The sequence below is a fragment of the Malaclemys terrapin genome, chromosome 2 (genome assembly GCF_027887155.1).
Source record: "Malaclemys terrapin pileata isolate rMalTer1 chromosome 2, rMalTer1.hap1, whole genome shotgun sequence".
Classification (NCBI taxonomy): Eukaryota; Metazoa; Chordata; order Testudines; family Emydidae; genus Malaclemys; species Malaclemys terrapin.
In genome coordinates, this window is record NC_071506.1 from 205,960,622 (window position 1) to 205,976,838 (window position 16,217).

Below are 16,217 nucleotides of genomic sequence, written 5' to 3' on the forward strand. Positions count from 1 at the left end.
ATTTTGTGTTTAAGATTAATCGGATATCATATGAGTCCCCCAGAATAGTAGCGACTACTATTATGAAAAGCCAGATTGTGTTTGGTGCCCATATACTGGCCAGTCACAACTGGAAGTTTCGTGGTTGCTAGGGAGGGCCTTTGATCCCATTGTTTCCTATCCATTTGGAATAATTTCTGTTCCCAACTGGGGACTAGCAAGGAGCAGTGTCTACAATAAGTAGAACAGAACAGTGACTGAAATTGTTGCTGGCCTCTGTGTTAGGACTGAAGGTGGGAAATTGTTCCTTGCACTCTGTGTCATGTTGAGGTCAAGCATAATTGTAAGCTTTTAACTATAATGGTCACTACTGGTGGAGAACGCCCCTCAGAGTTCCTACTGTGGTGGTGCAGCTCAACACCACGTCCAAGGATTAATAGGCACAAAATGGCCTTATGTTTGTGTATGGACTTGGAGTAGTCCAACAGACCATTCCGTTGAAAAGATAAGGAAGGGAGATATTTCTTCTAACACTTCCTTGCTGATTTTATCAATTTCACCCATTATTTTACAATGTGAGATATGACAACCTGTCATTCAAGGCTGTACAAATGAGTAGACCACTCCAAAGCAGAGTGAATTTTGAATTTTTCTATCAGTTACAGTGATCCAAATGATTTTCAAGAAGATGGTTTTTAACAAGAATGCAGTAACTTAAATTTCTCTGTATCGTCTTCTGACATCGGAAATGTCTCAATTTTTGGACCAGATGGAGTCCTATATGCCTTCAGACTCTATTAAAATGTGAACTACTAAAGTAATTTTGGAGGGAATAATGGGAAAAATAAGAAGAGGAAAATCCAACCGGGGACATACTTTTTACCCCAGATAGTCACAAGAATCTGAAAATGGAGGGTCATATGCTACTTTCCATTGTACATTGTGAAGAAAACCCTCCAAGTAGCAGATTGCATGGGATTGTGTTCCATGGTGTCATGGAGTGCGAGAAAGGCAGGGTTGGAGTTGGTAGTAAAAAGAAACAGAGTTGGGGAACATATTGTCTCCTCCACTCATGAATCAGTTCTGGACTGTTATTTTTTTTAACGACTTAATGATAATTGTATGCTTGTTAGTGGACATGTGACTGTGTAGTTAGAGGAATATTTTACAACAAAAGTCATGTATTAATGGGTACTACTTGTTTATAAATAATTATTAGCATATTATGAGAGGGAAAACTTTGATTTTTGTCACCAGATTAAATTAATAAATTATATTTCAGGTTTTTATTTATTTAATACTTTCAAATGAGCCATTTTTGTGAGGAGAGTTGTGGGACAAGCTATGTGCATTGAATCTTGGTTCTATTCTAATATTGTTTTAATGGTACTCAAAGCAAAATCGATAATGGGCCAATACACACTATAAACCATCAAGATTAACAACAGCTATGTTTTACAGCATCAGAAAAGACTTTATTGAACTAGCAAACTATTTTTCTTCACATATTATGATTTCTTTAAACATAATGGTAGCTTTTTAGTGAACAGTTTATCCCTTGACAGGATAGCTGATTGAAACTAAAACATTTCTCTGGTGCTCACATTATGAGATAGCTACAGTGGGATGGGAGAGGAGAAATGGGCCATTATATGGGGAGACAGTTACTTTTGTAATATTCTGGACCCTGGATGCATTTTATTTGACCCAGCATGGATAATGGATGTTCTGTGATGTGTATCAATGGGCATTCATCAGCATATTTAAGTTATTTAAATATCTCCTAGATTTGTGGGAGAACCATACAGCTATTTCAGAATGACTAGAAGTACAGTAGCAAGAAATTAATTGGCTGACTATTTTAAAAAAATAATTTGAGTATTTCAGGCATTTTTAAACACTGTTGTTTTGTAAAATTTATAGCAAGTCTAGTAAAAGTTGCAAAATTTGTGTCTTGGTTTCTTCTTTAGTAATATTTTGATAAAGATAAAATATATACAGACAGGAAATGCATATAGCATATTAAATTGCTTCAGACTATAAAATCTGGTGGTAAAAGACAATTGATATAAGGGAAAAGTTCACAATTGAGACAGGTGATACAAAAGTCAGAGTAGTAATGACCCTAAGGCAACACTGCATATATCTCCATAGTTTCAAGATGAATGCTGTTCAATTTACTTTATACAGGGTTTTTATTTTAACCAAGTTATCAAGTCTAATATCATTGCACAGTTTTTTGTGAGTTAGTTGTTAAACTTGCTCAATCTATAAAATAGTATTTGCTAGTTCAAAGTCTTTGCTGTTCATTAAAAAGACTCCATTAAAAGAGGTGCATTTCTAAATGAATATTTCAAAATTAATTATATGGGGACTGGATACCTGGACAATGGAGGTACAGTAATCTGACACAGGATTTGCAATAGAACCTGTTACACAGACCCTTTCTGAAGTGCTTTGAGACCTATGAAAGAAAAGCACTTGATGTAAGTAATGTTGTTTTTCATTGTTGTTTCATCTCTAGGTCACTGGTTTCAGCCCAGTCCAGGAATGAGCAAAAAATATCAGTACTTCAAATTAATTTATCTCAATCTGAATGCTGTGGATAGGTATCCATATCACAAACCACAGTTGGCACCCATTTAGCCTAGCAGAGGGACCAGAGGATTGTATGAGCATGGAAAATTAACTGCCCTCTCACTTTATGAACTAGGGGTGCTGCTGCACTCCATCTCTTGAAGTGATTTCCATTATGTATAGGGTTTACAATTTGGTTGACAAGTTTCAGAGTAACAGCCGTGTTAGTCTGTATCCGCAAAAAGAAGAACAGGAGTACTTGTGGCACCTTAGAGACTAACAAATTTATTAGAGCATAAGCTTTCGTGGACTACAGCCCACTATGCATCCGAAGAAGTGGGCTGTAGTCCACGAAAGCTTATGCTCTAATAAATTTGTTAGTCTCTAAGGTGCCACAAGTACTCCTGTTCTTCAATTTGGTTGAATGGCTCTCAGCACTCCCACTGTAAAAAATTTTCCAGCACCCCTGCTTCCGAATAGTCTTGACAGAGGAATGCAGAGCCATTTTGATTGGAAGGTGTGGGGAAGTTTGCATTGTTGCTGTTCATACTGTGACAGTCCCTTAAACAATTAAAGGTCTTTTACTCTCCAGGGCTATCACCTGGTACTTTTCAGAAGCACCACATTCATGTTCTTAAATACAAAGATATGTCCATTGTATCATGATTACTGTTTCATGTCTGTTAGGTAATTTTATAAGTCTTCCAAAGTCCTGTTGTACAACAGAATTAGGTTTTTTTGTCAATGATTAGAGTAAACATATTCCATCATTATTATGGCACTAAAGTACTCTACACAGTACAGAGATTTTGACATAATAATAGTCTTGTGACAGGTATCTGTCACTTGATTTATAGTACTCTTTTAAAACCTTTTAGTTGCATTGTAGTCAGCTGTTGCTATAGTGCTATTAGCTTTAGAACATTTTGACTGCTGGTGATTTTAAAATGGATGATAGCAGGGTACTCTAATGACAGTGTAGTGGTGTTCTTAGTATTTGATATAATGAATTGATTTTTGTTTTTGCTCACACTTTTTTTTTCCACAGTGACCTTTTTCCCCCTGTAGCTATTATTTCCTATTTCTTTCCCTTTGCATTCTGTTATGTGATGTATGGCCTCTTTCTTGACTTGCTCTTTGTCTCATAAATATGACATAAGTCAAAAAAAATAAGGACTCAATGTCTCCACATCAGCTCTCTGTTTTTAAAGTGTACTATAATATGCTGTAAGCACTTCCCAAGTTTTCTTCAAACCATTAGTTTACTTAAAAAATAAAATATTTCAGACCATTTTGTGAAAACATTGGTTAGACAATTAGGTGTCCTAGTCCCAATATGAAATGTTTTTTCAAAATGTTAATATAGTCCACTCTTTGATCTTGTTGGCATCTTTATTGCTGTATTACTTTTTCTCATAACTCATTACCAAATGAACTAGGATCATAATGTTCCTTGTTTAAATATAAAAATGTAAGTCTGAGTAGAATTGCAGCATATAATGTAAAAATATTGAATTTTCCTATTGAAAATATTTTACCTCAGTAATGATGGTAAAATCATTAAAAATTGCTGGTAGGTGCAAATTACTTATGGTTGCTCAGTGTTGGTGAACTTCGTGTACTGTAGCAGGGAGCATACAGTATATTAGCTGAAAATTAAAGTAATGGAGATATAAAGAAAGGAAACTGAATATTAAGGACAAAATTCCCCTATGTGCAGTGTGCAGCCCTATGCACCACTTGTGAATGGCAGGGGTCAGTGACGACAGTTAAAACATCTTGTACTGTTGGCCGGTTGGTCGCAACTGTATAAATTCCATAGCAGGATAACGACTCAAGTCAAACTGTCCTGGTAGCAGTGAAAAAGGGGAAGGTCCTCAGTGTTCCCTCTGTTACCTGCCTTCACCCTTTTCACTGCTCAAATTCCAAACATGACAGTCAACATATCACTAAAATGAACAGAACCTGTGTGCTCATTTGTCAAGAAAGATTATTGCATAAACTGACTGCATAGGTCCTCGAACTCTACAGAATGCCCACGAAATTATTTTAGGTCCATCAATCTCCATGCCATCATAGACCTATCCAGCCCTAGCTAGTCAACCCAAGAGCCTGTTGCAGGGACCAGAACTACCCATTGACAGCCCTCTTCTTTGAGGTCTAGCCTATTGGTTGACTCTTGAAACAGGGCAACCCAGGGGGTATGCACTCCATTCCAAGCCCCGCCCCACAATCTCATGCTGCCTGGTAAGGCGATCATACCTTAAATCTCACTTAAGCCTGATTTTTGAGGATGTAAGAGGTATTAATTGGTGCATAGGCTTTGTGCTGACCATGTGCACAAGGGTACATTTCACCCAAGTGAAATGAACGTGCAATTCCTATTAGTTATAGATACAAGAATAATATCAGAAATTGTATAAATCATGATTTAAAAGCTCTCCTTGTATATGTGATATGAAGAAAATCTGGTGCAACTTAATATTTCCTTATTGGAAAAATACCTATTTCTCTGGTCCTGAAAGAGTTAGGAAAATATCCTTATTTCCCCCTGCTTTACAGTCCCCGTGCTTGAAGTTCTTACCTAGGGAAATGGAAATAACTCTGAGAGAACCTATCAGTGCAACTCCTAATTGGCTTGAGGGCCCTCAGTGAGTATTACAAAGCATGACCTCTAAAAGAGTGAGACAAGGTCTGGGAGTCATTGCCAGACCCTCTTAAATGGCAGTGTAGTCTACCTGCCAGGTCAGAGCACTCCCATTAGGCCACTGTGACTTGCCATCTACTGTACTGGGTAGATCTGTGATTGTTGTATACAAATTATTACTAAGAAATGAGGTTGGGGTTTTCAAAGAGGCCTACTGCAGTTATGCACCAACTCCCATTGAACATGATGGGAGTTGGTTGCATAAATCTTATACATATTTGAAAATCCCAGTCTTCGTTAATGAAATCTACTTTCTGCTCTGATTTAGATTCACCTTCACTGTGTTGATTTATCCACCCCTGCAGAAAAGGGCTGCTTGCCACCAAATTATTTCAGTACCACATAAGTTGTCAGCAGGATGTGGGCAGGTTTTCAGTGCTTAGGGCTGCCATTCACGTACCTCACTTTTAAGACTGTCCTTCGTTTCATCTTAACTCCTTTTATTTTTTATTATGCTTATCTGGTAACAAAAAGTATTAAGTGTGAGATTTCTTCATCATATTTTTGTATCAAGTTTCTTTATCTAGCTGAATAATAAGTAACATTTGAAACTCTATCAAATTCATAAAAACCTCATACTTTCCTGCTATGAATTATATTCAGCAGTTGAGAGCTTATTTCATTGCTATACCAACAGGGGATTTATAGACTAATTTCCATACTTTCCTTTCCCTTTCTGGGAGCATATGTCAGCTGCACTGCATCCAAAATCTCCCCCTGCAGCACAAGAGATAAAGGTTTGACCAGACTTGCACGTTAGCCTAGAACTACAGTAGATTCCTAAAACTGAAATTCCTAAAACTGAAATTCCTATTAGACTATCAGTACAATATCTGACTTCCTGTCTGGATAATATAGTGGTCATGTCTATTTGTTTTTACATACTCTATATTTTAAAAGAATTGTTCCTTGTTTCTAGTGAATGTCTACCAAATTATACACCTTCGCTTAATTTTATCCACTAAAAAGTTGCTCCTGTATTCATAGATGCTGATTCCATGGGTGCTCTGGGGCTCAAGCACCCACAGAAGAAAAAATAGGGGGTGCTTAGCACCCACCAGCCATACTGGTTCCGGCTCCGTGGCTCACTGCTGATGAGCTGTTCAGTGGGCAGGAAGCACTTGGGTGGGGTGGGGTGGGAGGAGGAGAGGAGGGAGCAGTGGGCAGGCGTGGGGGTTTTGGGGGTGGAGTTCTTTCCTTAGGTTGGAGAAAAAAGGAGAGGGGTTTTGTTTATTTGAAATCTTCAGTGAAAACTGATAAATGTTCAAAACTTTTAAAAATCAGACCATTTATGTAGATGCCTATATCTGGACTAAGAACCTATCTCTAGGTACCCAATTTTGAAAATCTTGACCACTATTAATAATGTAGTTGCCACCCAAAATGTACAACTTTGATCTCCAGAGATGATAGTTTCTTTGGAAAGTTGAACCAGTTTTCAAGGAAAATACTTATTTTATTTGTTGTTTTGTACCTTGAGTACATAAAACATAATATTTATTACTACATTAAACCTAGGAAATAAATTTACCCAGAATTATATCACTCATCTTTCTGTTCATACACAGAAAATTTAAGGAATAATTTATTTGTAATTAAGAACTTATAAATAATCTGAGGTTGTGCTGTTGGAAAAATGGTTGAAACCTTAGGTTGTTTTTTGTATAATCCTTAGGTCACCTTACATGGGAGTGATAGGACACGACGTACCATAGATATAGCCAGGAAGCTAAATTGAGTTGCATGCCCAACTTCTCAGAAAATGATTAATTCATCCTAACTGTTAATGCCATGTCTATTTTATTAATTCTGGCCTTTCTTTGTTCACTCTGTGTCCATTTGATTGCATGGCAGACATGTACTTGTTATGCATGGAATAAATGTGATACTTTTGTAGGCCAAGTTTTGCCATACAAACAGAACAGGTGTTTGTTTTACTGCCCCAAATATTCTGGTAAATCATTCTGTGGTAGAATTCCTTTCTTAAAATATAAATATATATCAAACTTATCGTGCTAGCCTTCACTCAACAGCTTGTTTCGATAATGTGCAGACAATTCTAAACTTACTCTCAGACTCAAACTACATTTACAAGAATATTTATTTAAAGAAAAATATGACACTCTGGTTTCTCGTGTCATGTTTTACTCATACTTAATATTTGGTTAAACATATTCTCTCTCAGTGAGAGAGAACTCATTTAAACAACTTAAGTTATTTTGTTTTAATTATTCAAGGCAACTGAAAATGTCTAATAAAACTACATAGCATATTGTATAATGAAAGTTGGAGTTGAATGATGAGATGGGCTTTTGAATAGTTAACATGTATTATATTTCATCAAAATTGACCATAATTGAATAAATCATACTGAGAGTCTAAGGAAAATAACTAGAACCTTTGGCAAGGTATAGCTGGATCTGCTGCCTGTGGGTTGCTGGGGTGAGAAAAAGTAAACGGTTACTGAATGGATCACTTATTTCTTTCTCACCTCCCTCCCCCATATAAGCCACCATAAAATAAAGGTTTTTGTTGTATTTCAAAATATGCAGTCTCATCGTTGCTTAGGGGCCCGATCATGCAAACTCTTTATTCAGGAGAGTAGTTCTTATTCCAGTGAATAATCCCATTTTATAATGGGACTGTTCTCCTGCCTGAATAAAGGTTTGCAGGACTGGGCCCTAACATACCACATGTTTGCACAAGAAGTTGTTTAAATCCAGTTATTTTCATCATCCTAGACAAGACACATTTTGATTTCTATATTAATGTGGCATTTAGGGTTCAGACCAGACCAGTAAGGGATTGTGTCACTATCTGCCCTGTAATGCTGTGCAGTCTTGATTCAGCGCCCTGACACCAGCAACATGCTCAAAGCACAGTAGCTTCACCCTGGCTTCCACCAGCCTTGGTTACTCCTTGCAGGGTGACCCCAACACCTGCACAGTCCCAAATTTCCCCTAAACCATCTGCCCTGTAGTGCTCACTGAACACTTACAAAAGTTAAGTTCACTGATCCCTTAGAGAGAGTAACCAGCATCTTATTAGCTTAACTGGGGTTAGCAAACACTCTGTTTTAATCAAAGCACTGGCTTAGTTTACAGTAAAAGTAAAACAAGTTTATTAAACAAAAAGACGTAGGTTTAAGTGATACCAAGTATAAGGACTAAAGATAGAAAGGATTACAAGCAAACAAAAGTAAAAATGTGATTCTAAGACTAAAACCTGAGTCTCTTGTTCAAAGAAGTGTTTCGAACCAAGTCTGTTCAAGCATGGCTGATCATGCTCTTTGGCCAGTACCCCCTCAAAGTGCTCAGTTCCTTTGTCCCTTCAGGTGAAGGATGCCAAAATGGCGCGCGCGCCATGTGAGTGAGAGTGTGTGTGTGTGTGTGTGACTGACTGACTGACTTCCCAAAGTTCATTTCCCTTGCTTCAGGAAGCAGAAAGGTTTCTTGGGGGCACAGTATGAGATTAAGCAGTCCTCTCTTCCCACATGCTCTCCTGATGGCTTTGTTTACCTTGCCTGTAAAAGTGCTTTTCTTTGACTTTGACCACATCCTTTACTTAATTTACACTGGAGAGAAGTAGGTAGCTGCCTTCCCTCCTGTCTGGGGGAGAACCTCTTCCTCCCTTAGTGTGGTCACAGACTTAAAACAAACAAACAAACAAAAAAAAAGGCATAATATCAGTGAGTGTCCATAATTCCTCATACAATGTTAATATGTACATTTCACAATGATATGCATCACCAGTGTGTCATTTATCAGAGGGGTAGCCGTGTTAGTCTGAATCTGTAAAAAGCAACAGAGGGTCCTGTGGCACCTTTGAGACTAACAGAAGTACTGGGAGCATAAGCTTTCGTGGGTCAGAACCTCACTTCTTCAGATGCAAGTCAGTGTGTCATTAGTTTTCAAATGATATATAATACTTTTTAGATACAGATTATGACAATAGCATGGTAGGCATAGTGCGTATGTCAGGCCTGAGAAGAATTGCTGATACAGACTACACAGAATACTGAACCACCACTGGGCCTCTGTCACATCTCTTTATTTACTTTTTTAAAATAGTGGCTAAGAAAGGGGATGGATTAAGAGAGCTGGGAATAGTCCTTTTTTAAAAATCCTGATAACAGCAATTTATGCTTCCCTGCCAGTATGGCAAAAACCTACTGCTAAACTATAGTTTAAAATTATTTCTTACTAGGGTTGCCAACCCTCCAGGATTGGCCTGGAGTCTCCATGAATTAGATTAATCTTTAATTAAAGATTATGTCATGTGATGAAATCTCCAAGAATACATCCAGCCAAAATTGGTAACCCTATTTCTTACTCAAAGTTCACTGTCATAATATCTAGACTAAAAAAATTAAGTATTTGAAACATTTAATTTGTAACAGATGTGTAGATTAATCCAGTGCATTTTCCTCTCCACAGAGAAATTTGATCTTAAATAAATGTCATTAACTCTGGCTTCTTGAGTATGCTTATTATTTATTACAACTAAATATACTCCTATACTGGAGCATGCTGGAAGAGACTATCCTGATCCTGGCCCACATTTGGGATGAGCTCTGGGAGGGATCATGCCTGAAAAAGGAACCCCAGGCACACAAGGTCTATATGCCTGCTGCACAAATCCCTAGAGTGGTACAGGGTGTGAACTTCTCGGTGTCTGCAGACAACTCCATAAACCAGTGCTGTGGAAGAAAATCAGTGCTATGGCCTTTCTGGTGGCTTTCACTACTGGGGTACTAGGAGGGAGTAAAGAGAGGTTGCAGTTGTTCCTAGCCACTAATGCTAGGATGCAAGGAAGCAGAAGTTTCTTGTGCTCTCCCCCACAGGTTGTACACCTATACAGTGGCCAGGCATAATCTGACTCTTGGTTTTTTAAATTCTTGTTTGCCCAATGGTGCACATATGTGGCCTAATTTTCAATGGTACTTGTATATGTCATTAACTTTGGTGAGATTTGTGGCTTCACTGAAAATCACACCACCTCTTTTAAGTACTTAAAAAGTAGGTTTTGGCATTTATATTTAGGTACACAAATTAAAAATTTGCTACCTTGGTTAAGCAATTTTTTTTGCATTACAATTCAATATAAACTGTTTAAAGTTAGAATCTCCTATTCAGTTTTTAAGGGCCAATTCATTCCTCATGTAAGCACTATATTACCATTTACACTAATAGAGTTGCACTTGCTTACACCAGAGTTTAATTTGGCTAATTGTATTTGGCTTATCTGTAGTTCCCCACAGAAGGATTTGTTGTTGTTTTTTTTTTAAATGAACTTTGTTTTAAAGACAAAACTCTAATGTTTTCAACAAGTTGCTGAAACAACAGCTAAATGTCATCTTGCTTGTAACTATGCCCCTCTGGAAATGCTTGCCTCAGTGGCATTTTTGAGATGCAGTATCAGTTTTTTGTCACAAGAGGTAATCTTTTGCACTTGCTTATATGTAGATTGGTGATGTACATTGAAAGAGACAGCAGAAAGGCTACACCAGGAAAAGAGCAGCAAAGCGGCAATGAATACCTGTCAAAATGCCTGGACCTTCTCATCTATCACATTGTGCAGGAGCTGCCAGGAATCCTAGGTAAATTCAGCTGGCTGACTACAAAAAGAATTTTTTTGTCTGTCTTCTTTCCTCACTCCCTTGTGGAACATTTAAGTATCTCTTTAAAGAGTAAAGACAATGGTAAGTAGAAAGAGGTTTTCCCCCTCATTTACTGTTTATGGCATTAGCTTCATCAAATTTCTTAGTTATATTGTGAGCATATAATACTTTGCATTTGAATCTTGAAAAAATGCTTTCTTTTATTTAATATTTCAGTCGTGGTGGCACACAAGGTCCCAATCAGGACTCAGGCTCCATTATGCTAAGTGTTGTATAAACATGTTTAAAGAAAGAGTCCATGCCCCAAAGATCTTACAGTATAACCGTGACCTACAAAACCTGGAAGAAGAGAGATGCAATTGTATATATTATATAAACATTTATGTGAGAATGCATATGGTTATAGTTGGGGCAGGTAGCACCACCTATTAAAGTTGTCCATTGTAAAACCCTGATTTCAGTTGCTTATAATATTTAAAATTTGGGGGGTAAAATTTTATATGCTGGATTTCTGCTTCAGGATGAATTTTTCTAGAAAACTTCAGCCAATACAGTTCAGGTGTCTCTAATAACAAGGACAGGGAAAAATCATTGTTTTGCCCATGTTAAATTCTGGCCACTTCTTCTTTGAATAGTTCTAATGCTCCCATGCTGTGGACCAGGGACTTCAAATTTGGCTGGGAGTGGTCTTTGTGTCAGGGTGTGCTTTGTGCTAGCCCCATGAAAATCCACCCAAATTTGGCCAAATTATAAGCCATTGGATAATCACAGTTCACACATCCTTAGTAGAAACTTATTGTAGCAGCTAATTTCTGAACAGTCCAACTTCAGTGAGCATGCTTGAGCCTCTCTTAGGTCCTGGTGCTGACCAGACTGTGTGTGCACCATCCCCATAGAGCAACCGAGCATACTCCAGGCCATGTCTACAGAGGTGAAGCTGGACTTTCCCTGCAAAGGGATTGCGGCTGTCCCTGGAACTGAGAGAAGGGAACCTGTCTCTCCTGTGCTTTCAGTGGTCCCCCTCCTGGCACCCAGTTATTGTGGAGGAGGGTGCTGTCTGTTTCGAATACTGGGGGCACAAAACATGGACCAGGGATTGGGATAAGGAGTCTGGGACTAGAGGGGTTTTGAGGGAGAAACTGTGATTGGGTTGGCAAGGAGACTGGTGCTGGGAGCTAGTGAGGGAAAAGGGTGGTGACTGGGAGACATTTGGCTGGGGGAAGGAACACTTGACATCAGATGAGTAGGGGGAAACTGGGACAAGGAGCTGGCAATTTGGAACCAGTGGGTGTGGGGTAGAGTAGGGCCAGGGAGCCAGATTGGCAGTAGCTGGGGTGTGGGAGGAGAATTGAGATGGCTGCACTAAGGGACTGGGACCAAGAATCGAGGGAGGGAGAAGACTGGGTGGAGAAAGGAGCTGGAGAGAGGGTGGTGGGTGGACTGAGACTGGATGAGAAGTCTGGGGATGGAGACTAGGATTAGGAACCAGTGGGATGGAGGGGAAAGACAGATCAGATGAGGAGCTGGAATGGGGAAACTGGGACTGGCTGGGTTAGAAAACTGGGAATGAGGCAGGGGGGGAGTGGGAGAGACTTGAAATAGGGTGGAGATTGGGGTAAGAAGACATAGGAGTGGAGACTGGGACTGACTAAGCAAGAAGAATGGGATTGGGATAAATAGCCAGGGAGGGAAAGAGACAGGACCGGGACAGGTTGGAGAGTATTGACAGAAGAGGTCAAGCATGGGCGGGGGGGAAACAGTCAGAAGAGTCTGTGCCCACTAAACACACTTCCCTCCAGAGCCTGGAATGGAACCTGAGATTCCTGAGTCACCATTCCTTTGCTGTCAGAAAATATCTGTGAAACCCTTGGCAAGGCGTCTCATTCCCTCTTGCCAATCCAGATAGAGGATGACCACCTACTATAGCTATCAGTTATTCTGTTAGCTCAAGTGACAGAAGTCTGTGTGGTGGATCTAAAGTGGCCAACCCTACTGAGGACCTATGTAGGTGTCGTAGATGTCACATGATAGTATTTGTTTTTTCAGTTTGCTTTTTTAAAAATGTAGGAAATTACAAAACACTTCTGTAAAAAAATATTTTGGGGTTGCAAAGCCAGGCACTCAAATTAGAAAATGCCAGAATTAAGTTTGCCTGTGCATTATTTGGAGCCTGTGCACATATGCATAATGGTACAGACTTATCACCTTTTTAGCACAAACAAGCCAGGGTCCTACAGAGAGCAACTTCACCACACATACCTCGTTTATCCCCAGAGCATATCTATCCTGTGCACTGAATGAGGCAGGGTCCTGTGAAAAAAATAGTATGTGATCATATAGTTAGACTGTATAATAATGCAGAAGGGAGTTGAATTAAGTTTGCACAATCTTAATTCTGGTATTTCCTAACCTTTGAAAGTTATCTTAATAAAGTTCTTTTAACATACTTTATATAAGAAATGCCAACTATCCCAATCTTCCCCTGAAGCCATCATTAATTTTCTAATATGTTTATAGGTCTTGAGGAGAGTTTTGAAGGGTAAGATACTAGTGGCTTTTCTATTCAAACAGCCAAAGTCCTCAGGGACATAGGTCCAGTCACAGAGTACAATTTGGAAGGAGATACTAAGGTAGGATTTTGAGAGAAGCAGACAAGGCAGGGTGGGGGACAATGTGATAAAAGATAAGAGCAGAAATGAAGATGAGCAGAGAGTTGTGAAGGGAATTGCAGGTGAGAAGAAGAAGTTTGAATTTGACATGGTGATGCAGCCAGTTTAGGGATTCAAACAAGGGTCATTTGACCAGCAATTTGTATGGGATGGACAGGGAGATGTGGGTGCTAGGGAGCCCAGAGAGAAGAAGCTTATACAAATCAAGATAAAATGTGATGAGGGGCTAGGTGAGTTTTGGCTGTTTGAACAGAAAAAATGGATAGATCTTAGACAAGTCTTGGAGAAATGGCAAAATTTGGGCACAGCCTGGACATGCAAGGCAAAAGAGGAGTCAACAAAAATGACCTCCAGATTAGAGGACTGAGACTGGTGGGGTTATCAAGCCTGACAGAGAATGTGGGTAGTGGAGAGTGTTTGTGAGGAAAGATGTTAAGTACAAGTTTGACTGCAAGACTTCCAGGAAGAGGAAACGTCAAAGCGAGGCTAGCATGTGGGATTGGATGGAGAAAGATACTCTAGGCGTGGAGAGGTCAATCTGTGAGTCATTATTGTAAAGATGGCAGTTAAAGTTCTCACTGTATGTTAATTGTTGTTTTTAGTAATGGGGAAAAAAAGGGGTAGCACTTGTAAAGTTTGGTAGGCTTTAAAGTCACCTATTTTTAAAATTTATTTACAAAGACGATGTAATATTTTGTTTCTCCCTCAAACCACATCTGTTCTTTGTTTTCCTAAGTAACTAAATATCAGATGACCATGTATGGTCAATTGCAGGATTAGGGCCTTAGACTGTATATGCTTTGAGGAGACTCTCTCTCTCTCTCTCTCTCTCTCTCTGAATGTGTGTACACTGCCTAACACAGTGGGACTCTGATCTCATTTGGGGTCTCTGGTAGGGTTACCACATTTAACAAATAAAAAAAGAGGACCCTCCACGGGGCCCTGGCCCCGCCCATTTCCCCCCAGCCCCACCCCAACTCCGCCCCTTCCCCGCCCCAACCCCGCTCCCTCCTCCCTCCCACTCCCAGCCACGTGAAAAGGGCTGCCCGAGCGCTACCGGCTTCACGGTTTGCCGGGCAGCCCCCAGACCCTGCACCCCCGGACGGCGCTTCCCCAGCGCAGCTGGAGCCCGGGAGGGGAAGCGCCCAGCCAGGGGCACAGGGTCTGGAGGCTGCCCGGCAAACAGTGAAGCCGGTAGCGCTCGGGCTTCGGGCAGCCCCCATGCCTCCGGACCCTGCGACCCCGGCCGGGCACTTCCCCTCCCGGGCTCCGGCGGCGCAGGGTTTGGAGGCCTGGGGGCTGCCCAAAGCCCGTAGCGCTCAGCTCTTAAACAGAGCCAAAGAGTCAGGCGAGGAGCAGAGCCGCCACGGCCGGAGGCTCTGCTCCTCCCCTGACTCTTTGGCTCTGTTTAAGAGCCGAGCTGCCCGAGCGCGACCGGCTTCGGGCAGCCCCCATGCCTCCGGACCCTGCGCCGCCGGAGCCTGGGAGGGGAAGTGCCCGGCCGGCGGCTGGAGTCCGGAGGCAAGGGGGCTGCCTGAAGCCCATAGCGCTCGGGCAGCTCGGCTCTTAAACAGAGCCGAAGAGTCAGGGGAGGAACAGAGCAGCCGCGGGAGGGGAAGTGCCCGGCCGGCATTTTCCTGGACATGTTCGGCTTTTTGGCAATTCCCCCCGGACGGGGGTTTGATTACCAAAAAGCCGGACATGTCCGGGAAAAAACGGACGTATGGTAACCCTAGTCTCTGGGTACTACTGTAATGCAAATAATGATAATAACAAAAATAACTTATTGTCTTTTACATGCAATTTTCTGCCTTTACTGTTGGTGTATAATTTTAATGGCATATTTTGGACAACCTCTACATCAAACATAAGTTCTCCACTCTGTTTTCCTTCTCCAGTTAATGTTGGGGAGAGGGGTTGTATTGTTTTTGGGTGAAGGGAGGACTGTCTTTGTAGTTGGCTTTTATTAAGATTCATTTTGAGATCTCTAGTTTTATAGGAGAGTATTTTCTCTTTACCTGTTTGGGATAATGAAAGAATATGTTCTGATTCAGGGGTGAGTTATTTCCTCCATATGAAAAAAGTCCAAAGTTAGACATTTTGCAAAGTGAAACAAATTAAAAGCAGTTACATTTCTGAGTTGGAAATTGATGTTTGCTAGTTTTTAATATATATTTATTTAAACTCCCTTCTAATCCCATACTCTTCCAGCAGATGTAGCTATAAACCAAATAGATTTAAAACATAGAAATTGATTTCAAATATTTATTTTAAAAAGTTAGATTAAATCAATAGTAGAGTAGTCAGCCTTAAAAAATTGCCATTTGCCTTTGTTAACTAAATAACTTTACTTCTGTATTTGTAGCATTTTAGGTATTTGCCATATAATATACAGTCATACTGAAATAATGAGGTATCTGTATCTATTTATCTAATGCAAAATTTGACAACAGGATGACCACTGTATGCATCGTAAAATATGGAAAGCCAGAATAACAAGTTAGGTAAATTCAGCATCTCTTGTTCACCACAACTAGGGCTTTGTCATATTATTATAATTTAATGATTCAAAACCAGAAGTACATATTTATTAAAATTTAGGACTATTTATTGAGGCTCACATAACTGGAGAAATGATGGGAAATGCATTCATTTTTATGAACAG

General features: G+C 40.0%; 1 protein-coding gene across 3 annotated transcripts in view; it reads left to right on the forward strand.

Annotated features, from left to right (window-relative positions):
* Nucleotides 1-16,217, forward strand: part of ULK4 (unc-51 like kinase 4) — a 408,326-nt gene that overhangs the window by 118,186 nt on the left and 273,923 nt on the right. For all 3 annotated transcript variants that reach the window (XM_054019573.1, XM_054019574.1, XM_054019575.1), the window contains exon 23: nucleotides 10,729-10,862. In XM_054019573.1, the coding sequence (XP_053875548.1) occupies nucleotides 10,729-10,862 (134 nt within the window). The remainder of the gene's footprint in view (nucleotides 1-10,728; nucleotides 10,863-16,217) is intronic.